Source organism: Plasmodium falciparum (assembly GCF_000002765.6).
Source record: "Plasmodium falciparum 3D7 genome assembly, chromosome: 12".
Classification (NCBI taxonomy): domain Eukaryota; phylum Apicomplexa; class Aconoidasida; order Haemosporida; family Plasmodiidae; genus Plasmodium; species Plasmodium falciparum.
Window position 1 is genome coordinate 602,501 of NC_037284.1, and position 24,655 is coordinate 627,155.

The 24,655-nt window shown below is 18.2% G+C and overlaps 11 protein-coding genes across 11 annotated transcripts in view; 7 read left to right on the plus strand and 4 right to left on the minus strand.

Moving 5' to 3' along the window:
• The window catches only part of PF3D7_1214100 (GPI ethanolamine phosphate transferase 3, putative), a gene marked incomplete at both ends in the record, with an annotated part of 4,535 nt that extends 73 nt beyond the window's left edge, over positions 1-4,462 (plus strand). The window contains 4 exons of the mRNA XM_001350510.2: positions 1-2,767; positions 2,928-4,025; positions 4,180-4,252; positions 4,352-4,462. The exon at positions 1-2,767 is cut by the window's left edge and continues 73 nt beyond it. Coding sequence (XP_001350546.2) covers positions 1-2,767; positions 2,928-4,025; positions 4,180-4,252; positions 4,352-4,462 — 4,049 coding nt within the window. The remainder of the gene's footprint in view (positions 2,768-2,927; positions 4,026-4,179; positions 4,253-4,351) is intronic.
• A 416-nt stretch (positions 4,463-4,878) lies between these two features.
• Positions 4,879-5,506, minus strand: PF3D7_1214200 (histone-lysine N-methyltransferase, putative; the record flags this gene model as incomplete). Its single annotated transcript, XM_001350511.1, has 2 exons — positions 4,879-4,989; positions 5,081-5,506. The coding sequence occupies 2 exons, from the start codon at positions 5,504-5,506 to the stop codon at positions 4,879-4,881; spliced, it is 537 nt and encodes a 178-aa protein (XP_001350547.1).
• Positions 5,507-6,041: 535 nt separating this feature from the next.
• Positions 6,042-7,513, minus strand: PF3D7_1214300 (geranylgeranyl transferase type-2 subunit beta, putative; the record flags this gene model as incomplete). The annotated part of the gene is made up of 2 exons (XM_002585435.1): positions 6,042-6,510; positions 6,681-7,513. The coding sequence occupies 2 exons, from the start codon at positions 7,511-7,513 to the stop codon at positions 6,042-6,044; spliced, it is 1,302 nt and encodes a 433-aa protein (XP_002585481.1).
• A 257-nt stretch (positions 7,514-7,770) lies between these two features.
• Positions 7,771-8,269, minus strand: PF3D7_1214400 (ER membrane protein complex subunit 6, putative; the record flags this gene model as incomplete). Its single annotated transcript, XM_001350512.2, has 2 exons — positions 7,771-7,821; positions 7,958-8,269. 2 exons carry the CDS (start codon positions 8,267-8,269, stop codon positions 7,771-7,773), a joined length of 363 nt encoding a protein of 120 aa, XP_001350548.2.
• Positions 8,270-9,391: 1,122 nt separating this feature from the next.
• Positions 9,392-10,628, plus strand: PF3D7_1214500 (conserved Plasmodium protein, unknown function; the record flags this gene model as incomplete). Its single annotated transcript, XM_024473388.1, has 6 exons — positions 9,392-9,614; positions 9,743-9,892; positions 9,985-10,013; positions 10,158-10,247; positions 10,361-10,398; positions 10,598-10,628. 6 exons carry the CDS (start codon positions 9,392-9,394, stop codon positions 10,626-10,628), a joined length of 561 nt encoding a protein of 186 aa, XP_024329154.1.
• Positions 10,629-11,060: 432 nt separating this feature from the next.
• PF3D7_1214600 (adrenodoxin-type ferredoxin, putative) lies at positions 11,061-12,074 on the minus strand (the record flags this gene model as incomplete). Its single annotated transcript, XM_001350514.2, has 5 exons — positions 11,061-11,175; positions 11,304-11,433; positions 11,530-11,633; positions 11,775-11,892; positions 12,065-12,074. The coding sequence occupies 5 exons, from the start codon at positions 12,072-12,074 to the stop codon at positions 11,061-11,063; spliced, it is 477 nt and encodes a 158-aa protein (XP_001350550.2).
• Positions 12,075-13,135: 1,061 nt separating this feature from the next.
• PF3D7_1214700 (conserved protein, unknown function) lies at positions 13,136-13,600 on the plus strand (the record flags this gene model as incomplete). Its single annotated transcript, XM_001350515.1, has 1 exon — positions 13,136-13,600. The coding sequence occupies one exon, from the start codon at positions 13,136-13,138 to the stop codon at positions 13,598-13,600; it is 465 nt and encodes a 154-aa protein (XP_001350551.1).
• Positions 13,601-14,281: 681 nt separating this feature from the next.
• PF3D7_1214800 (conserved Plasmodium protein, unknown function) lies at positions 14,282-14,887 on the plus strand (the record flags this gene model as incomplete). The annotated part of the gene is made up of 3 exons (XM_001350516.1): positions 14,282-14,410; positions 14,532-14,582; positions 14,738-14,887. 3 exons carry the CDS (start codon positions 14,282-14,284, stop codon positions 14,885-14,887), a joined length of 330 nt encoding a protein of 109 aa, XP_001350552.1.
• Positions 14,888-16,263: 1,376 nt separating this feature from the next.
• On the plus strand, positions 16,264-17,611 carry PF3D7_1214900 (conserved protein, unknown function; the record flags this gene model as incomplete). The annotated part of the gene is made up of 5 exons (XM_001350517.1): positions 16,264-16,440; positions 16,543-16,656; positions 16,859-17,062; positions 17,212-17,370; positions 17,528-17,611. 5 exons carry the CDS (start codon positions 16,264-16,266, stop codon positions 17,609-17,611), a joined length of 738 nt encoding a protein of 245 aa, XP_001350553.1.
• Positions 17,612-18,624: 1,013 nt separating this feature from the next.
• PF3D7_1215000 (thioredoxin peroxidase 2) lies at positions 18,625-19,275 on the plus strand (the record flags this gene model as incomplete). The annotated part of the gene is made up of 1 exon (XM_001350518.1): positions 18,625-19,275. One exon carries the CDS (start codon positions 18,625-18,627, stop codon positions 19,273-19,275), a length of 651 nt encoding a protein of 216 aa, XP_001350554.1.
• Positions 19,276-20,625: 1,350 nt separating this feature from the next.
• Positions 20,626-23,773, plus strand: PF3D7_1215100 (SUN domain-containing protein, putative; the record flags this gene model as incomplete). The annotated part of the gene is made up of 2 exons (XM_001350519.1): positions 20,626-23,390; positions 23,677-23,773. The coding sequence occupies 2 exons, from the start codon at positions 20,626-20,628 to the stop codon at positions 23,771-23,773; spliced, it is 2,862 nt and encodes a 953-aa protein (XP_001350555.1).
• Between the last annotated feature and the right edge of the window lie 882 nt (positions 23,774-24,655).

Here is a 24,655-nt window from a genome sequence, read left to right on the forward strand (position 1 = left end):
TTTCTATTATCCTACTTATAAATCTATTGATTTTTTTCTCATTTATCAATGGCTATTTTTATGCAAGACAAAAACTTGAAGAAAAATCAGAAAACCTTGAGCTTTTTAGTAGGAAAGTATTTGGAGATGAATACGTAGAAAGTTTGAAAAAGAAAAAAAATACTTTTTCGATTATTAATGCACCATATGATAAAGTTGTTATACTTTTAATAGATTCCTTAAGATTTGATTTTACCCTATACGATACTAATTATGAAAAGGAATTCATAGGAAAAGAAAAAAATACAGATATCTACAATAATATATCTAGCGAAAAAAAAAATATATCAAATGATGGGGAAAAAAAAAACTCATTATTTTTTTTAAATAATATGATAAATGTACATCACATTTTACAAAATGAAAAAAACAACACTTTATTATTCCGGTTTGATGCAGATGCCCCTACAATAACAACTTCAAGGATAAAATCTATATTTATGGGTACCATACCAAATTATATGGAAGTAAATGAAAACTTTAGTCCTACGACTAGTGTTGAAGATAATTTTTTTGAACAGCTTCATTTAAATAATAAAAAAGTAATTGCTATCGGTGATAATACCATTACTCATTTGATGAAACATTTTTCTAAAGAATTAGTTTATGAGAGCTTTAATGTTTTTGATTTTTATTCATTAGATATTGCTGCAAAGAAACATTTTTATGAAGAATACGAATCAAATGATTGGGATATTATGTATATACATATGTTGGGAGTTGATCATATTGGACATATAAAAACACCCAACTCAAAAATCATGGGAGATGCCTTAAAAGATTTTGATACATTCATATATGATATTATAAATAAAATAAAATTAGATAATCTTAAAAATATTAGCACAGAAGAAAAAGAAAAAATGAAAATAATAAAAAAAAAAATATATAAAACTTATCGAAACGGTCATCACATACAAAATGAAAATGATCATATTATTGATAATATACAAAATGAAAATGATCATATTATTGATAATATACAAAATGAAAATGATCATACTATTGATAATATACAAAGTGAAAATGATCATACTATTGATAATATACAAAATGAAAATGATCATACTATTGAAGATATACAAATTGATAATGATCATACTATTGAAGATATTGAAAATCAAAGTGAACAAAAAAATGATGATAAAAAAACACTGTTCATATTTTTTGGTGATCATGGACAGCTAGATACAGGAGATCACGGAGGATACAGCTTGGACGAAACCCATAGTGCTCTTTTTGCATATTCACCCTTAAACTTTATATCTTTAGATAATGACATCATTCAAAATAATTTTGTTTTATATGATAAAGATAAATTAAAAAAAAATGTGAATACACTGAATGAAGAAAATAATAATAATGAGAATATAGATAATTATAAAAAATATCATTCATATTTAAAAGATAGAAATAAAAAATATTCTTACCATTATAATGTTAAATATACAAAACAAGTAAATTTAATGAGTACCTTATCCTTATTAATTGGATCAACATTACCTTATGGAAATATAGGAAATATTATTATGGATTTCATTCCCAATGCATATATAAAAAATAATAATAAAAAAAAAAATAATAATAATAATAATAATAATAATAATTCTTCATTACCTAATGAACAGACAAATTTATATTATGATCTTTTAAATTTACATTATATTGCTGAATTAAATTATGCTAACTTATGGCAATTGAATAGATACCTGAATGAATATGAAAAAAAGTATAATATAATAAAAAATGAAGATTATCATTTTATTAAATCCTCATGGCATATTATACAAAAAGACAAAAAAGAATTGTTTTTTCAACCAAATAAAAAATTTATTAAAAATGACATTTTATTAAAAAAAGAAAAAGAATCATATATAGAATTCATAAATGAAATGACAACTCTAATGGATATCACACAAAAATATTTTTACTATATATTCAACATAAAAGAAAAATATTTCTTAATTTTATCTATTGTTTTAAATATATTCTTATTATTATTTTTAAAACATTTTTATTATTATTCTAAATTAAATTATTACCATAAATTAATTAAAGGTTCGAAGATTCTATTATGTATGAGTCTATTTCTTAATATTATAGTAACCTTTAATGATTTTAATAAAAATATTTATTTATTACTTTGTATATGTGCATTACTTTTATATTTTTTTATCTTCTGTTTATCAATTAAAGAATATAAAGATATATTCCGAATATTTTCTCATGCTAAAATCATTTTCATAAGCAATAATATAGATATGATAATACCTAGTATAAAAAATTACCATATGAGCGCTAAACGTAACATGAATATTACGAATAATGACACCTACCATACATCACATAAGGATCGGAAATCATTCACAAATAAAGAAGAGAAACAAAATAATACACTTATGAATATATTCTATAATATTATTTATTTCTTAAGAATAATTCGAAAAAAAATTGTTCAGTATATAATCTTTATACATTTGACAATATACAATCTAACTATAGGTAATATTATCTTTATTCTATTTAAATTATTTCCGAAAATTATAACTAATTCATTTCAAATATTAAGAAGTAATTATTTCCTTTTGTTTGTTATTATATGGAGCTGTTGTGAAATGTCCTTTAATTATATAGATAAAGAAAGATATTATATTCATTACATTTTAATTGTATATGTTATATTTGGGATGCTTAAATGGAAGTATCACCGTGTCTTTAATATACTAAAGTAATACAATCCACACATTAAAAAAAACAAAATAATATAATATATATATATATATATATATATATTTATACATATATATTTATATATATATATACATTTATATATACATATATATTTATATACATTTATATATATTTATAAATTTTTGTTCCTTTTGTAGAGCCTTCATTTTGTTGGTGCTTCTAATAATTAATGCTTTGTATAGCCATACACCCGAATATTTTGACCATGGTAAAGAAAAAATATATTTAAAAGAATCTGTACTAAAATCAGTTTTTCCAATATCATCTTATATTCTTAGCTTAATATTAATAAATAGTGGTATTAATAATTTACTGAAAAAACGAATAAAAATAATAATAACCCAAATATGGACATTACAATATATCCTCGTTTTTTTGTTCTTAAATAATATATACCATAGATATATTCAATTTATAACACCCCCAAGTATTTATTTCTTAACCATTTCAACCTTCATATTCATATTGTTAAGTAAAAATATTTTAAATGAAAAAGAAAAATTACAAGATTCTTTAGACAAAATATATGAAGTCTGTATTACATTATTTCTCATAATAATTACCTCAATACCTTTGTCTTTTATTATATATAGCAATACAAATTTAGGTGTATTATTTCTCTTTTATATGACATTTCTTTTTTTCTACTTTATTCTTATAAGTTCCAATTGTTCAGAAAATATGATCCAAATGAATGACATAACATCGACATGGATAAATGAAAATATACATAATAGAAATGATCCTATAATTACAAAAGGAAATTTGGAGAATAAAGAAAAGTGTACTTCATGTAATACATCTATAAAAGAAAAATTTTATTATAAATTAATGATAGAAAAATTCAAATTATTAAATACATGCTCTGTATTAAATGAAGAAGAAATAATGGGAATACAAATTTATAAATTAATTAGAGATATTTCTTATTTTTATATAAATGAAACAGATTTTTATATTTTATCATGTGTACTTTTAATATATTCTTTTTTTATAACGGGACATAAATTTATTTTAAATAACTTACCACTAGTTTCAGGTTATGTTGGATTGTATAAATATGTGTGGCCAATAAGTCAGTTTTATATTTTTAATCATATTTTTTTTCCATTCTTCTTTTCGTTATTTTTTATCATTTATATTTATAACATAAGAAGGATAAAAATTATAAATTCTTTTAAGCAATTTGATTTGTATTATTTTTATGTTTATCCACTAATGAACTTTTCCTTCAAGTAAGACAAAAAAAAAAAAAAAAAATAAAATAAATAAATAAATAAATAATATGCATCCATAACATTAATTATTTACATTTTTGCAAAAACGAGTTCGTTTAATATATATATATATATATATATATATATATATATCTTTCTTTATTCTCTTTAGGGCCTCCTTTTTGTTTTGTTGCAAGTTTATTATATCTGTATGGGTTTCATATTACTTGAATCTGCACATAATGGTAAAAATATAATCACAGTGTAAAATGTTATATAATAAAATATACATACATATATATATATATATATATAATTTTTTTCTATTTTTACTTTTTTTACAGTTATATGATTATTTCCTACCAAAAATGTTTTACCTATTCGCTATCCACCTTATCTTTATTATATTTTGTTTGTTGGTCTTTTTAATGACTAAACATATTTTTCTAAGATAATTTTTTTGTTTTAGATGGGTAAAAAATCTTATTTATTGTATCTTCCTTTTTAATGGGTTCCCAATTTCTATCCTGTACAGACATAAATATATACAAAAAAAAAAAAAAAAAAAATTATGAACAGTTGAGTTAAAATTTGATTAAAACTTTAACTGTACATAATAATTATCAATCAATTTATTTATGAATTATATGGATATACATTTTATGTTTATATATACATATATATAACAAATTTGTTGTATATTTTTTTGATTTATCAATATATATATATATATATATATATATATATATATATATAATACGTTTAATGAAAATTGTTTTGTAATAAATTTTTAATGGTTATTTATATTTGTGGTAAAAAATAAACTTGTTTTATATAAATATATATTTTTTTTAATATATTACAATTTTTTTTATGAACTTACCTTCCACCAAGAATGTCCATATGAAATTAATATTTCATCATCCTTTTGTATATTGTTATATGCATAAACAATCATAACATTATTTGATACAGTGACATCCTGCAAAAATTATAGAAATATATAACACAGACAAATATATATATATATATATATATATAATATTTCTTTCAGATTTTTTTTTCTATATTACTTGCTTTTGTTTTATTTGGTTTTTATTTATTTTATGTATTTCTACATATGCATTTGGTATATCAGAATGATTATATAAAATACCATACCCTAAAGGTAGTAATTTATAATTTGAAGTTTCTTTCTTCCTATTGATTATAATATCGACTATTGCTTTATTTTTACTCGGTTCTTTTCCTTCATATAAATAATCGACGAGGTTTCTTGGTATTTCTTCATTGCATATTGATACAGTTGGACATATTTCAATAATTTCATTTTTCTTTATACCTTCTAAGGAGAAAACACCTAAACCACCAAGAGAGGATTTTCCTATATATATTTTCTTTTGTATATCATTAAATGATATATGCTGACTTTTTTTAAATAAATCCTTAATAAAATTATTTGCGAAATAATTATGAAAATTTCGTTTGAACAGAATCATACATAAAAAGTATAATATTCATTTAAAATAAAAAATGAAATAATTTTATTTATCATCTATACATGTTATATATATATATATATATATATATATATATATATATAATGAATTATTGTAGAAATTGAATTAAAAAAATAAAAAATATAAAAATGTGATTTCAACTTATTATAACATTAGGATTATAATAATAATCCTACATTATATATATATGTATATATTAAATACAAATATTATTTTAAATATTTATAATATTTGATGATTTAAAAATATAATATAATAAAAATTATGACAAATAAAAATAGTTTTATATATACATTTTAATAAGATAAAAAATAATATTCCTTAAAAAAAAAAAAAAAAAAAAAGAAAAAGAAAGAAGAGTATATGAAAAGAATATATATATATATATATATATGCATATATATATTTTAATAATTGATTAGTGCATACAAAGTATTATAATATTTCACATATATGTTGTTTTATAAATATAATAATATTATAATAATATTACATTTATAATATAAAAAAAAAATCATTGTATTAATCGTCTTGGCATAGCAAACGCTTCATGAATGTTTGCCATATTACTCAAAACATCATTTATATGTTTAGGTATACTTATTTGATCAAAAAGTTCATATTTTTTTAGTCTCTCCTTTTTCATATAATAATGAATATTATAATAAATAAGTGACAATGCACATAAGGAAAAAAAACTATGAAATTGATCTGTTTGTTTAAAAAAGAAATTTTCATTTTTAAAATAGTTCATACATTTTTTGTTTATATTATATTCATCTTGTCCTATTCTTGAAAATCCTCCATTTACTTTATCCTGACATTTTAAAATAAAATTAATAATAATATTTACATTAAATGCCTTTCCTAAATTTACATTCAAAGATGATAAACTACTTAAAACCCACCAAGAATAACAAACATCGTGATCTTTCCCAACTCTACCATTAATACCAAAATTATCATAACGTTCACAAAGCCATCTATATAAAAAAAAATAAATATATGAATGAATAAATAAATAAATACATACATAGATAGATATATATATATATATATATATATAATAGTATATATTATTAAATGAGTGTGTAGGTGTACATATAGCAATACCTACTTTATATCACACATTTTAATCATTTTTTTAAGCTACCTAATTAGCTTTTTTTTCATTATAGGATTATAAGAAAAATAAGTCTTGCCTTTCTCATTCTTCAATAATTTTAATGAATGAATTGCACAAAAAGTTGTACCGGCATGGGATTCTGAACCAGGAAGATTTGAAAATCCTCCATCTATATTAAAACAATTTATTATCCAATGTATACATTTATTATTATTTATATTATTAACATAGATATTTCTTTCCTTAAATAATTTATTTAATAGATATAAAGTACACAAGGAACAAAACATAAAACGCATGTCACCATCAAATTTATATTGTACACTCTTTAAAGAAAAATGAAAATATCCCTTTTCTTCATCAAATAAAAATATTACAAAATTATATATTTCTAATAATGTTTTAGTACTTATACTATTCTCATCAGTTTTATTTAATAAAAATAATATTTGAATAGCACTCAAGGTAGAAATTATATTTGCTTCGTATACATTTTTTTTATTACATGGACTAAAACCTGTTACTATAAATTTTTTTTTTTTTTTTTTTTTAATATCTTCATTTGATGAAATATATGTTTCTTTTTTTAACTTATAAATATATTCATCTTTAATTTTCCTTCTATGTAAACATTTCATTACCAACATATATATGACTTCTATAAAATCTTTACTTAATACCTCATCTATAGTTTCCCTTTTTTTATTTATTAAGCTAATGCTACTTAAAACCCAAAATATGGCACTCAACAAAATAGACTCATGTTTGCTCGTTAAAATGGTATCCTCCTCTTTTCCTGAAAGTTTCTTCTTTATGGTATTTATAAAGTATTGTTCGTGTAACGATAGGTATAAATTCATATTTTTAAAAGTTAACAGAAAAAATATAAATAAATAATATAAATTATAATATAATAAATATAAAATGAAGGGGAAAAAAAAAAAAAAAAAAAAAAAAAAATTATATCAAAAATGGACACATAAACAAATAATAATAATAATGATATATATATATATATATATATATATATATATATATATACATGAATTTGCAGAGAATAAGTGAAAGCAGATTATTATATCTGAAGGCACATATACTGATTAAAAACCTTCAATTTTTAAAATATATATATTATATCATACGATAGGGTCCAGAACAAAATAAAAGACTGAACAAGGAAAAACAAAAAATAATACATATATTCTTATATATATATATATATATAATATTTTCATATATACAAATATATCTTATTCCTTATTCTTTTATTTTATTTTATTATTTATTTTTTTTTTTTCTATTACTATTAATCCACTAAAGAAATCTCCGAAAAAAAGGTCAGACTTTTTCAAAAAATAAGAACCAAACTTTTTTCTTATATGAAAAAAAGTTATACATGTCCCTATCAATGTAAATAAAATAAAAAGTAAAAAACCCAATATCCCTTGAACTCCTAAAATACCCACAGTTATTCCACTTATTATACCATAAAATTGCTTACTCAATATTAAAGAGTGTTTATTATGTTTAAGGCTATTTTCATCATATTTTTTGTTACCCAATAATTTGGAGTCTAATATGTTTTTTGAGTTCCCTTGTTTTTCATCTCCTTCCATTATGAATTTCAACAAATTAATATCAAATAAATAAATAAATAAATAAATATATATATATATATATATATATATATATTATTATTATTATATTTATTATATATAAATAAATAATAATAATATTATTATTATATAAAAATATTATATAAACACTGTATTTTATATATGTATTGATTTTTTTATTTATTTATTTATTTAAGCATGTAAAATTTATCTATTTTTAATACATTTTGCATTTTGTAAAATAAAATATATATATATATATATATTATATACATATAGTAATATATTCACAAAATAATTAATTTTATTTATATAAATAGAAATAAATAATATTTATAATATTTTTATTTAATTTTTGCTTATCTGATGTTCTCCCTATACGAAATTATATTTATTCATAAAACATAATATAATATATTATATATATATATATATATATATATATATATATATATGTATATATGTATATATATTATATACATATGTATAATATATGATTATTCTAAAATTCGGATAAATATGTATCTATAATTAATGAATTTTTATTTTTTTTCTTTATAAATTTAAAATTTATTAAAAATATGTTTCAAAATAATTAAATAAATTATCTTCTTTGTATTATAATATTTTAAAGTTACAAATTAGAACGTCAATATACCATCTCTAATATATTGAGAATACATATATATATATATATATATATATATATATATATTTATATATATAATATATTGGAAGAAATGATTAGAACATTTCTATATATGTGTAAATACACCCATGTACGTTTTAAAATTAATTCATTCTTGTATTATATTACCTACCTAAATATTAATATATATATATATATATGTAACAATGTAATATTGTTCGCGTGTCGTAATATTTAATTCTTATATTTTAATAAATCTATCTTATTTCCTTGGGAAGCAAATTACCCTTTTATAATTATCCTCTTTTTTTTTTTTTTTTTTTTAAAAAACAACAGTAAATATAAACATATATATGTATATATATATATATATTTATTTATTTATTTATTTGTATATTATTTTCTTTATATACTGTTTGCTTTTTTTTGTTCTTCTTTTTTCCTAATTGTTCCTATTTTTATTTAATAAAAAAATGTTTCGCATATCTCCCATGTTATTATTCTTCCTTTTTTATTTCTCCTCGTATAATATTTATTTTGTTTTAACCCGGAACAAAAATGGACAGCCCTCTTGTTCTAATGTTTCTTGTTCAAATGAAAAGTTAAACTATATTTATGATAACTCCAAATTTATTTTAAGTGAACTGCAAAATATTTTATATGATGTAAGGGACCAAAGAAATTCACATGAATTAGGTTTAAAAAAAAAAAAAAAAAAAAAAAAAAAAAACATGTAAAATAAAGAATATCGTGATAATAATAAAATAACGAGAATATAACATATGTATGTATATTTATATTCATTTTCATTTATGTTTCTATAGAAAATGAATATGATAAAGAATTAGATATACAAATAAAATTTCCACATAAAAAGGATCATCATGATTTACAAATATGGGATGATGAATATGAAGAAGAAAAACAATATAGCGAACCAGTTCCATATATAACCATTACAAATATAGAAGAAGGTTTGTATATTATTTAAAAAAAAAAAAGAAAAAAAATATATAATAAAATATAAAAAAAAAACACATTATATTTATTTATTATATCACAATAGATTCGGATGATCTAAACAAATCGATTATAGTAATAAATAAATAAATAAATATATATATATATATATTTATTATGAAGAGATATAATTGTATAAATATTGTACCCCAATTTAAATTACATGTAAAAATAAAATATATATAATATTCCGAATTACTTTATTTTTATATATCATAGAATGATAATATATATAATGAAGACAATTCAACTAATAGACCTTTAAATGAAGAAGAACAAATCGACATTGCCTTGTCTAAAATATATGAGGTAAAATATGAATAAATATAAACCCAAATATAATAGAAAAAAAAAAAATATATATATTTATATATATATATATATATATATATATATATATATGTATATATTTATTTTCCCAGCTTGAGGAACAAATGAAAATGTTTAAGGAACATAATGGGTAAAAAAAAAAAAAAAAAAAAAAATATATAAATTAATATATACAAGTGTAATTATTTATACATATCATATTAAAAAATTAAACACATTATATTTATTCATAATTATATATTCTTTATATATTTAATATCCATAAAAAATTATTATTATTTTTATTTCTTTTTTTTTTTTTTCTCGTTTTCATAAAAATAAATATGTAGAAAACAAAATTTTAAAAAGTACTTGAGATGATTTAAAATAGAAGTTATATTTATATGGGTGAAAAAAAAAAAAAAAGAAGAAAATTTATATATATTTACATAAAAAAAATTTATTAAACATTGTCCACTTATATATATATATAATATTTATTTTATATTCATTTTAATAAATTATGAAAAATAGTGGTTAAACCTTGAATAATAAAAAAGATACACATATAAATATATACATATATATATATATATATATATATATATATATATATATATATATATATGTATATATGACTAATATTTATTTTATCCTTTACATACATTTCATCCATATTACATATTTTATTTTATTATTATTATTTTTTTTTTTTGTTTGTCCCCTATATACATATACATATATATATATATATATATATGTATATATTTATTTATTGAATATGTTTTTATTTTTCACGAAAAAAAGAAAACATTAATGGGGGGTGGGTACGTGTCCATCCACATAAAAATTTCTTGTCATTGGGGGTAATTGTATTTTCATACCATCCAATTCTTTACTTAGTTTTATTTGACATCCTAATCTGGATCTGGAAAAAAAAAAAAAAAAAAAAAAAAAAAATATATATATATATATATATATATATAGTGATGTATCATACAACATTGTAATATACACATTTAAATTGTGAGTACAAAATATATTTTATATTCCTACGTCTCTGTTATACAAGGTGCAAGTTCCAACATATCTATTTCATTGTCCAAAGGTTCTGGTAATAAATCGTGAAAATTTTCATCAATTATTACATGACATGTAGAGCAAGCGCAAAATCCTTCACAAGCACCTTTACAAAAATAAATAAATAAATATAAACATATATATATATATATATATATTATATTATTATGAAATATGTAAAATATACTTTAATATCATTTACCCTCTATATTTATATGATTATCATGAGCCACCTTTAAAATACTATCTCCTATTTTGGCTTTTACAGTCTTTTCATAATTATCTTGATTTATAAACGTTACATCGCTATACCAAAAAAAATAAAAAGAGAAAGAAAAAGGATAGGAAAAAAATGAAAAATATAAATATATAATCATATAAACATATTATCATATCCATATACAAATACATAATCGCCATATATTTTTTATCACGAAGAACACTTACATTTCGTCTACATTCTGCGTTGTAAAAAACTTTCCATTGTTAAAAAAAATATTATTTTGTCGTATTGTATTATACAAAATTGTATTAAAAATTTTGCTTTTATTTAAAATTGAAAACTCTAGAAAAATCACAAAAATATGTTTTAAAGAATTATATATAATATTTTATTTGATATTAATACATACATATAATATATATATATATATATATACAACGTCTTATAAACATACAAAATTATAATTATATATATATATATAATATATACAATTTATATATTTAAGGATTAATACTTGTTATCATTTTATTTTTGTTGGTCCCTCATTTAAGTTAATAAATTCTTATAGAAAAAAGAAAAACTTATATATATATATATATATATATATATCTTTGTATATATGTTCATTTGTAATATATATTCATATATATATATATATATATTATATATTTTTAAATATGTTTCTATTTATGGCAATAACATTGGATATAAATTATTCGTTATAAATAAAAAAATATAAAATAAATACCAATAAAATCAAAATTAAAGAACGTATTTATAAAAAAATTTATTTATTCACTTCTCATATAGGTCACCAAAAAATCATGAAACAAAAAAAAATGTATGCATATTATATAAATATTAATATAAATAATGTATTGTATATTATATTTTTATTTTCTCCATGAAAACTATGAAACAGTTATAAAATAATACACATACTTTATCGTTGTTATATATTCTATATTAATATATGCTATATATTTAAAATATACATATATAAAATATATGTATATGCCTTTTTTTTTTCTTTTTTAATTAAATAGTTACATAATATTAATATATATATATATATATATATATATATATGTTTTATCTATTATCCTTTTAAAGATATTTACATATGGAATTATTAAAAAAAATTTATTTTATTATATTTTATTTTATATAAGTTTCTTTTATTTATTTTTTATTTTTTATTTTTTTTTAGCGTAATGTATATTTATATATAACTATTTAAGTGTGAACCTAAAAATAATCGAGAGATATTATACCAAATACATAGGAAAAAAGAAGCAATAAAGCATCACATAAATGTTATAAAAAAAAAAAAAAATATATATATATATATTTTTTTTTATTCATTATTATAATGACAATATCATTGGGACGTAATCAAACGAACCTTTAAGGATCCAAAAAAAAAAAAAAAAAAAAGAAGACGAAAGAAAAAAATATAAAATATACATACATATATATAAACATATCTATGTATATTATAATTTAATACAATTATAAGGATTAAAAAAAAAAAAATATAATATAATATAATATAATAAAATAAAATAAAAAGGAAAAAAAAAATATGATAGGTAAAATATTCGATAATGCCTTTCGTATAAGGACATACAACAGATTTGTATGCTTTTTGATTGGAGGCACTTTTGCTTATAGTTTTTCTAACCCTGATATGGATACAGTATATGACCTTTTCCCTATTTTTAAACAAAATAAATATGCTTATTTAACATTTCTAGAGGTAAATGAAAAACATAGTAATGTTTTTGAAGAGAGATTAAAAGATTTATGTAGGTTTTATCAAAAACAACCAGGTTATCTTTATACAAAAATTATTAAACGAATCGATAACATTAACGATATTAGTAAATATATTGTTATATCCACGTGGATAAAAAGTGAAAATTATCTTTTAGCATGTAATAGAATGTATGGACAAATTTTAATTAATAAAATACAAAATTATGCTAAATATAATTCTTACTTATATAGAATAGTTGTAGATGACTCAGACTATCTTCCCCCAATTTGAAATAAAATTTAGTAATTATATATATATATATATATATATATATATATGTGTGTGTATATATGTATATATTTATTTTTTTGTAACTTTTATTGTATAAAATAATATTATATTATCATATGTTTTTTTTTTTTTGTTATAAAGACATAAAATAAGGTATATTTACTTATTTTTTAATTTAATATTTTCATGTTTTAATAGCTTAACATTTTAATTTGGAATATAGCTTTTCCTTTAACATATATTATATTAATATATTTTATTTTAATATATTTTTTTTTTTTTTTTTTTTTTTTATGTCATATTGTATATACAACATATATTAAAAACGTTACAAATTTATTATTTGATAAAAAACAATTACACTAAAAATTAAATATATATATATATTATGTGTTACTCAAATGTATGCTATATTCATTGACAGGAATAACTATTTGTAAGAAATATTACTATAGTGAAAAGAATTGATATTACTTGGTTATATATATATATATATAATACAATAAATAATATTTTTAAAACATAGAAGGATAAAAAGAAGAAAACAATTGTTGCTACTTTATATATCCATATTAAGAAATCAACACCTTATAAATACTGCACACATAAAATATATATTATCCCATTTATTATTTGGGGTACATTTAATTAATATTTTTTTCAATCCATATATATATAATAATGAAGATAATATTCATCGTATATATTTTTATAAGTACCTTTTCTTGGAAATCTATATTATCATATAGAAGATTAAAAGACATTAACAATATGGATGGCATACCCCAAGGTTTCAGCAAGAACAAACAGGTATAAAACAAAACATAAGGGTGACTATATATTAATTAAAAAATATAAATATAAATTCTTTCTTATTACTGACATGCATATTTATAATAAACAAAATATTATATTCTACAACTTTTGTAAGATTAACTTCCATGAATTGAGATCCAATGCCAACAAGGATAAGGAAAAAGCGGTAAAATATAATAAATATGTAAATATATATATGTATATATATATATATATATATATATATATATTTATTTATTTATATTTATATGTGGGGGATCGCTTTTCATTAACACATATTTTCCTTAATCACTATATATATATATATATATTTTTTTATAGTATACTTATGAAATTAGTGAATGGATTATTATGATAAATCCAAGAAATGCAAAAACACATACTGGAAAAATACGTAGTATTGAAATTTATTCTATGACATATCCTTATGAACAGCTGGAAGTTTTTAAGGAGAAATTAAAAAGACCATAAAAAAAAAAAAAAAAAAAAAAAAAAAAAAAAAACATATATATATTTTCAAAAAATATGTGTATAGATAGTACACATGCTGATAATATATTTACACCATCTGATATAGATTCAATCATAACTTTCCAAGACATTTTATATTTTCCAATACACCCTAAACATATACACATGGTGTATATTCGTAATTCTTTTATATAACTATATGTAATATTCTTATTTTATAAATCAAGATTATTACATATGTAATAAGAATTTTAACATTTTTAACAAACACTTTACTATCAACATAATAAATAATATATATATAAATATATATATATATATATATATATATATACATATATATTTATTTATTTATATACATTACTATATTTTGCACTATGGAAAAATATCAAAATAACAGTATAATTTTTTTTTCTTCATTTTTTCTTATGTACTATGTAATTCATACATAATTTAGAATAATACATTTTTATACTAAAAAAACGAAAATATCTTTTCTAGATTTTTTTTATTTTATCATTTCATTTCTTAATGTACTTTATTCCACCACATATAAAACTAGAAACAAATTTTACAACTTTATGAAAAAATTCAAAAATATATATCTTTAAAAAAAATATATTTATATATATATATATATATATATATATATATATATATATATATATAATTTTTTTTTTTTTTGTTTCTTCTTTTTTTTTTTTTTTTTTTTTTACAAAATAGTTCAATACAAAGTTATATCATATGAAAGATATATAAATATATTTTTATAGGTTTAGAGATTCTTTTTCCCTATTGATTTATATAAATATGTATATAAAATATATTATATATATATATAATATATAATATATTATATATTATTACAATTTTATGATATATAAATATGTATATATATTTCTAAAAAAGGGGAAAATATTCTTTGAATAATATAAATCATTTTTCCTTTAAAGATGAAGAAAAAAAAAAAAATAAATAAATAAAAAAAAAAAAAATTTAGAAATATTTTTTACAAATAAATTATATATATATATATATATATATTTTATTATTACGTATTTTTTTTTTTTTTTTTAATTTTTATTTTATTTATTTTTTTTAATATGTGTTAAACAATATTTAAAAAAATAATATTCATTAAATACATATTATATATATATATATATTATATATATATTTGTTTATATGGTGTGTTTTATATATTTATTTGTTTTTTTATATTTTTTTTAAGTTTGTGCAAGTGGTACATATATATAAATTTATAATATATATATATATATATATATATGTATATATATTTTTTGTAAGAAAATATAAGAAAGATTTATATATTATAATTTAAATTATATATATATATGTTACAATTGTATTAAAAAATGGATATGGAAATTAAAGAATTTGATAAGTTATCTGGTTTTCGTATACAATGTACCAAGGATTTACTTTTGAAGGGAAGTTTAAGTGCCATAGTTGGTATGATACTTGGCATAATGTGCTCTTTGATTGTAAACTGTACACTGGTTGAGGTTTCTTTATCACGATTTTTTTCTATGGTATACATAAAGAAATTGAATGAACATATTAATATTATACATGGAATATTTTTAAGTATATATAATTATCTTTATTATTATTTTTTTTTTTTTTTTTTATAGTATTTTGGTATATTATTTATTGTAGTTGGTATGATAATTTTTTGGAGATTAAATGCCAATGTGACTGATGAAGCAGAAGGTCGTAAAAATCAACTTATGATCTTATCAGGATTGGTAAGAATAAAATGTAAACATATAAATAAATAAATAAATAAATATATATATATATATATATATATATATTTATATTTATATTTATATATATATTTGTATTTATATTTACATATGTTATTACGCCAAATAAAAATATTTACACAAATATACATATATTTATACATATACACATTTTTATATGTTACACATTGATAACTTATAGATAATTTTTTCTGGTATTCTTTGCTTTTTTTTTGATCGCTCTTGGCTTTTTTCCTTATCACCCTTGACAAAAGTGCCCATATATTGTATCTTGGGAATTAGTATATCTTTTGCCTTAACATTTAGTTTAATCGATTTGATAAACTACTTAATAGGTTTTATTCAGGGGTCCATAACAAGACCGCTCATTGAGTCAGTTGCCCAAGTAATATTATAACATAATATATAATAATAATAATAATATAACGTTATATAATAATATGATATCATCTAATAATATATAATATTATGACATTTGGTAATCATGTACAATAATATATCATATATAAATATGCGTTATATTTTTCTTTTTAGGTATATATGATATTACTCTTCACCATTACCATGGGTGGAATATTTGGTTTTATATTTGGATTATTAGATGTAGAAGATGAATCGTCTCATCATATTCGCTTAGCTTTGATGAAAGCTGAAAATTGTTGTTTTCCTCTCGGAGCAGTTTTAGGAGGGATAGTAAGTCATGAAATGGCACAAATATATATATATATAGAGAGAGATATATAGATATATATAGATATATTTAATTATTTATTTGTATAAAGTAATTTCATCCCATGAAATTTATATATATATATTTTTTTTTTTTATTTTATTTATTTTATATATTTAGGCCGGATTTGGTAATGAAGTTTTTAGACAACAAAGTGAAGCATACAAAATAGAAAATGTTACCGAATTTGACGATGAAGTGTGAACATAAATTTTTAAGTATACTTTATTTTTCTTATCTTTTTAATTTTTTTGAATTAATTATATATTTAAAAATATATATATGAAGGTATTAATATATATATATATATATATATATATATCTTTTTTTTTTTTTTTTTTTTTTTTTTTTTTTTTTTTTTTTTTTTTGTCTACATTTGTTTTTGTTTCAATAATATACAAATAAACATATATTTCTTTTTTCTCTTTTTATATTTTGAGTTGTCAAAATGAAAGCAGCAAAAAAAAAAAAAAAAAAAAAAAAAAAAATACTGAACAGATTATATATATATAATATATTACATTTTGTATTTTTTTAATTTTTCCTTTATATATTTTTTTTTAACTGATTTGTTTTCATATACAATTTATTAATATACAACATAAAATCAATCTTATTAATTTTTATAAAAAATAAGAAAGATAAAAAAAAAAAAAGAAAACATTGTATAAATCTTATTATAAATATAAAATAATATAAGATTATATTTTTATATATTACTTATAATTAATAAATATATGTTTTAGTCAATGTGCATTAATAACGAAATAGGTTCCCCATATTTAAAAAAAAAATAAAATAATAAAAAAAAAAAATAAAATAATATCAAAATAAAATAAAATAAATATACATACTTATTATATGCATAAATATATATTTTCCTAACATTTTCCCTTTAATATTTAAATTGTGTAATATGATATTTTTCTTTTGTATTCGTATATACAAATATGTATAAAAATATATATATATAAGAAGAAATGCTTTGCATGCAAATTTTATGCCAACCAATAAAAAAAACAAAAAAATCATAATATGAAATAAAATAATAATACAAATGAAATAATAATACAAATGAAATAATAATACAAATGAAATATAATAAAAATAGTATTAAAAATATTCGATTAATTATTTAATTTTAAAGAATATATATATATATATATATATATATATTTATTGTTTAAAATATTCATATATTACATTACTTTTATATAATGTTTTTAAAAAAACTGTGCAGGAGCAATTTTTTCGGGAATTCAAGAAGATCCTTTTCGCTAGTGACAAAGAAGGCTTATAATTTCACAGCTCAAGGATTAAATAAAAATAATGAAATAATAAATGTTGACCTTTCCTCTTTTATAGGTCAGAAATACTGTTGTTTGTTATTTTATCCATTAAACTATACCTTCGTATGTCCAACAGAAATAATTGAATTTAATAAGCATATAAAAGATTTTGAAAATAAAAATGTAGAGTTATTAGGTATATCCGTAGATTCAGTATATAGTCATTTGGCATGGAAAAATATGCCTATTGAAAAAGGAGGAATTGGAAATGTGGAATTTACTTTAGTATCAGATATAAATAAAGACATTTCTAAAAATTATAATGTACTTTATGATAATTCTTTTGCTTTAAGAGGTTTATTTATTATTGATAAAAATGGATGTGTAAGACATCAAACCGTTAATGATTTACCAATAGGTAGAAATGTACAGGAAGTTTTAAGAACTATAGATTCAATTATTCATGTAGATACAAGTGGAGAAGTTTGTCCAATCAACTGGAAAAAGGGACAAAAAGCATTCAAACCAACTACCGAATCGTTAATAGATTATATGAATAATGCAAATAAAAATGTATAACAGTGGCAACTTTATAAGTATACATTAACACGTATATATTATATAAATAAATAAATAAATAAATAAATATATGTTATAATATAAATGTATACTATTTTATTCAAAAAAAAAAAAAAAAAAAAAAAAAAAAAAAAAAAAAAAAACACTTTTATAATATATCATATTTACATTCCTATTTATTATTTCATTTTTTTTATTTTAACATGAAAGGAACTTAAATTTAAAATATTCTTTATAACTCTTCATACAAAAATATATATATATATATATATATATTATTTCTATGTGGACTAGGTTCTATATAAATTCCTATCTTTTTTTTTTTTTTTTTTCATATCACATAAAATATATTTTTTATATATCCTTTCGCAATTATACTAATACATAAATATATATTACGTTATTATTTTTTTATTTATTTTATTGTGTGCGGAAAAAAGGGAAAAAAAAAAAAAAAAAATAAAAAATAAAATAATAATAATAATAATAATAATAATAACTATTTAGTTTAAATACATATATAAATTCAATATATTTTACGGTAAAAACTGTATATGAAAATATGTATGTATATATATATATATATATATATATATATATATATATATACAAATAAAAAAACTCAAACTTTATTTATTTTGTTTTTTAAAATTTTTATATATTAAATATATATCTATTCATCATAAATATTAAGCACATAATGTTATATATAATATATAGTTATTTGCACTAAGGTCAAAAAAAGAAAAATATATATATATATATTTATATATATATAATTTATATATTTTTATATATATAATTTATATATTTTTATATAATAATTTATATATTTTTATATATATTAACAATAGAGGTAGAAGAAAAAAAGGAAAAGAATTGGAACATTTACGGAAATAAAAAATATGAAAAAAAAAAAATAAAAAAAAAAAAAAAAAAAAAAATTATGCTTTGAATTTATATTGAATAAATTAAACATAACATTATATATATATATAATTTTTTTATTTTTTATATGTTATATATTTATGTAGAAGCTCTTATAATAAATGTAGAAATTACAGTTCACTTTTCTTACAAAAAAATTTCAGTATATTTACATGTATAAAATTTTTTTTTATATAATAATATGATATTAAAATTTTTCAACACGTTATAATAAATAATATAATAGATATAATACAATATAATATATTTATTTATTTATTTATTTATATTTGTGATCTTTTTTTTTTTTTTTTTGAAAAATTATATGTAATATATTATATGTACATATTTTTATGTAGATCCATTATTGATCCGTACTTATTCATGTTATATATAATAATGTAAAAAAAAAAAAATATGTCTATGAACATAAGCAACAGTAGTAAGAATACGTTCATATCGGATGAAAATAATGTAACATATGAAGATGATTATAACGAGACAGATAATAATAAGGATGAGGGTGACGATAGGAACACATTAATACATGTATTACATAGTTATGAAGATTTTCAGAAAAAAAATATGAATTATGGAAAAGTAAATCCATATAAAAAAAAAGAAACACAATTAAGTAAAATAAAAAAGAATCTGGTACGTTTATTATCCAGTAATGATATAACAATTCATAAATTTAATAGTGAAGAAATAAAAGGTAATAAAAAAAAAAAAATGGAAAATATAAAATTTTTAACTAGTAGAGCAGCTATGTGGTATCAGGTTGAAAAAAATGACGATCCAGATTATGATTTAAAATTAGAAAGTTCTAAAAAGAAAAACTTTGTATATATAACAATGAATTATATAAATATCTTTATGAATGATTTATTAAATGATAAAAGAGGTATGACATATATAGCAACTTTTATGATTGTATTATCAATAATTATAACATTTATATCAGGATTTATTACACTATATAATAATAATAATAATAATATAAACCATTACAATAATCATAATAATCATAAATATCATAATATTAACAGTAGCAATAATAATAATAATAACACTATTAATAGTAATGCATTTTTTAGTACTAATGAACAATATTTAAAAAATTTAGATGAAAAAAATAACTGGAATTTAAATATGTCTAGAAATAATTATGATGATATTAATCAATATATGAATTATAGTGCCTTGCAAATAAAAAGAGGAAATGATCAAGAAAATTACAAAAAGTATAATGAAGAAATTTTTGAAATATTAGAACAACTAAAAAAAGAAATCAATGAAAATAAAAATATAAAAAGTTCAGAAAAGATACAAAATGAAAATAAAAAAGATGATAAATTAAATATTTATGAAATTCGTTTAAATATAGAAAAGAAAATAAATGAATTAGAAAATAAGATCATTAATAATAATAAAAATAGTGATTCATTTAAAAGTAATTTAATTAAAGAATTTGAAAATTTCAAAAATATATTTCATGATAATTATGAAAAATTTCAAACACAATTTAAAGATTATACAAATATTGTTAATAATATAAAAAGTGTTATACATAATAAAGACACTTTTATAAATAATATTCAAAAAACATTTACACAAAATCAAGTCGATATAAAAAATAATTTAACTAGTCATATTGAAAATGAAAAGAAAGAATTATTACAAAAAATAAATGAATTACAATCACAAGTTAAAGTTATGGAATGGAATATCTTGAAACAAGAAAATTTATATAAAGGCATGAAACAAAATATATTAAAAATTTTAGGTCAAAACAAATTAAATACTATTGATAATAATAATAATAATAATAATAACAACAACTTATATGATGCAGATAATGATAGTAGTTATGATGATGAATGGTTTGGAGAGAATAAAAATATCTTAATGGGACCCCCTATAGATATGGATAAGAAAAAAAAAAAACAAGAAAATGAAAACAACAAAAATAATAAGAATTATTCTAATCATAGATTTAGCCATAATTATATGCCTCATCATATTAGTAAAGATATCCATTCAAATGAAATAGAAACATTATACACACAAAATGAGTTTAAAGAACTATTAAATGTAATTAATGATATTAAAGAACAAATTAATATGTTACAAGAAAAAAATATAAATTCAAAAAATTATTTAGATGACACTTTTCTACAAATGGAAGAAAAAATTTTAAAAAACGCTGAATATAAAATTAAATACTATTTAGAGATATATAAAAAAGATATATTAAATGAAATTACAGAATCGAAAGTAATATATAATGAAGAAAAATTTAAAAGTTTAACTTTAAAACATGAAAGGTTACAAGCAGATTTGTTAAAAAATATTAATAACCAAATAAAGATCCAATCAAAATTAATTAAGGATGATATAAGTAAATCAATACATTTTATGATGGAACAAAAAAAAGGAAAACATAATTATAATAATATAAATAATAATAATAATAATAATATTATTAGTAGTAGTAATGGTAGTAGTAATAATAATAAAATGATATATTCTGACCATTTAGAAATTATACAAAAAAAAGTAGATGAATTATATAATGAATTCATATTAGATTATAACGAAATTGATTGGGCACTTGAATCTTTAGGTGCAAAAATTGTATATAAAATGACAAGTTCACCATTAAATAGAAATGATTTTATAGAAAAATTCCTTAATCAAATTGCTTCATTTTTACCATCAGAAGAAATATACGGAATGATAAAACCTATGGGGAAAGACCCAGCTATTGTATTAAAACCAACGAATTTTCCAGGTGACTGTTTTTCATTTAAAGGTAATCATGGGAAAATAACAATCCATTTACCAGCTACAATTGATATTACATCTATATCTATTCAACATGTACATGAAAATATTAGTAACAATTCAAATGCTACTCCAAAATATTTCTCTGTATATGGTATGGTTGATTTAAATTGGCCTGAACAATTTGAGGAAAATGATATTAATTATGATGATTTTAAAAATAGCTCTCTATATTCATGCTTACATTCTACTTATGGAAATATAATACAACCTAATGAAATTTTACAAAGGTGGTTAAAAGACAATAAACAGCCAAATCTAATACATATTGGTGATTTCTATTTTGATAGAAAAAAAAGAATAGCAACATATCCCACCAAGTCATGTTTCCCAATGAAAAGGTAACACACATTAATATATTATAATATTATGATCTACACATTTTTTTTTTTTTTGAAATAGCATATATTTTATGTTCCATATTAATGATATATGCATGCATATATATATATATATATATATATATATATATATATATATATATATATATATATTTATATGTATGTATGATTGTATGTATGATTGTATAAATACAATTACATTCCTTCGAATTATATAAAAATATGTTTATTATTTCTTCTCATATGTTATTTTTTTATAATGTTCCCATTTTTTTTTTTTTGATAGGATAATTTTCGAATTTACAGAAAATTATGGTGCTTCCTACACATGTGTCTACAGATTAAAAGTTCACGGAAAAAGATGTATAAGAAAATTTAAATAATTTCCATTCCACAAGAAAAAAAAAACAAAAAAAAACAATCATATTGTTTTTCAAATATCATGTGGTACCAACAAAAATATATAGTAATACAAGATACATTATTTAAATTAACATTTACTTTATATTTTTTTTTTTTATACTAAAAATATTTGTTAAATTTGCAAGTTTATATAACTTTTCATTTGAAAAAAGAATATTATATATATATATATATATATATATATATATATGTGTGTATATTTCTTATTTCTTTTTTTTTAGTGTAATTCATTTTTTTATTACATAATCACATGTCCAATCATATTAATATGATGTTAATTTTTTTTTTTTTTTTTTTTTTTTTTTTTTGTTGTTTTTGAAAATATATATATATATTCTTATGAGGTTTGTTTAATATTATGATATATGTTAAAAAAAAAAAAAAAAAAAAAAAAAAAGGTACAGTAAAAAATTCCTCTTTTTTTTTTTTTTTTTTTTTTTTTTTATTAATAAATATGATTATTCTGTTATTAGTCCATATCATTCATACGAATACATTATTATTTTTTATTAATTCGATCTTGATTTGTTATTCTATAAATAAAAAAAAATAACAAATATTATATATATATATATATATATATATATTATATGTGTAATATTTATTTTTCCTCCTGTTAGAGAAAAAAATAATATGTACAACATTGATATAATTTGAAAAAAAAAAAAAAAAAAAAAAATTAATAACGATAAAAATCTTTTAAATAAATTAAAATATATATAATATATATATATATATATATATATATATGTATAATATTTTTTCCCGTCGAAATTGTATATTTCATATTAACAATTCAGATCTTAAGAAGATTAACACATCAACATATAAACCTTTATTTT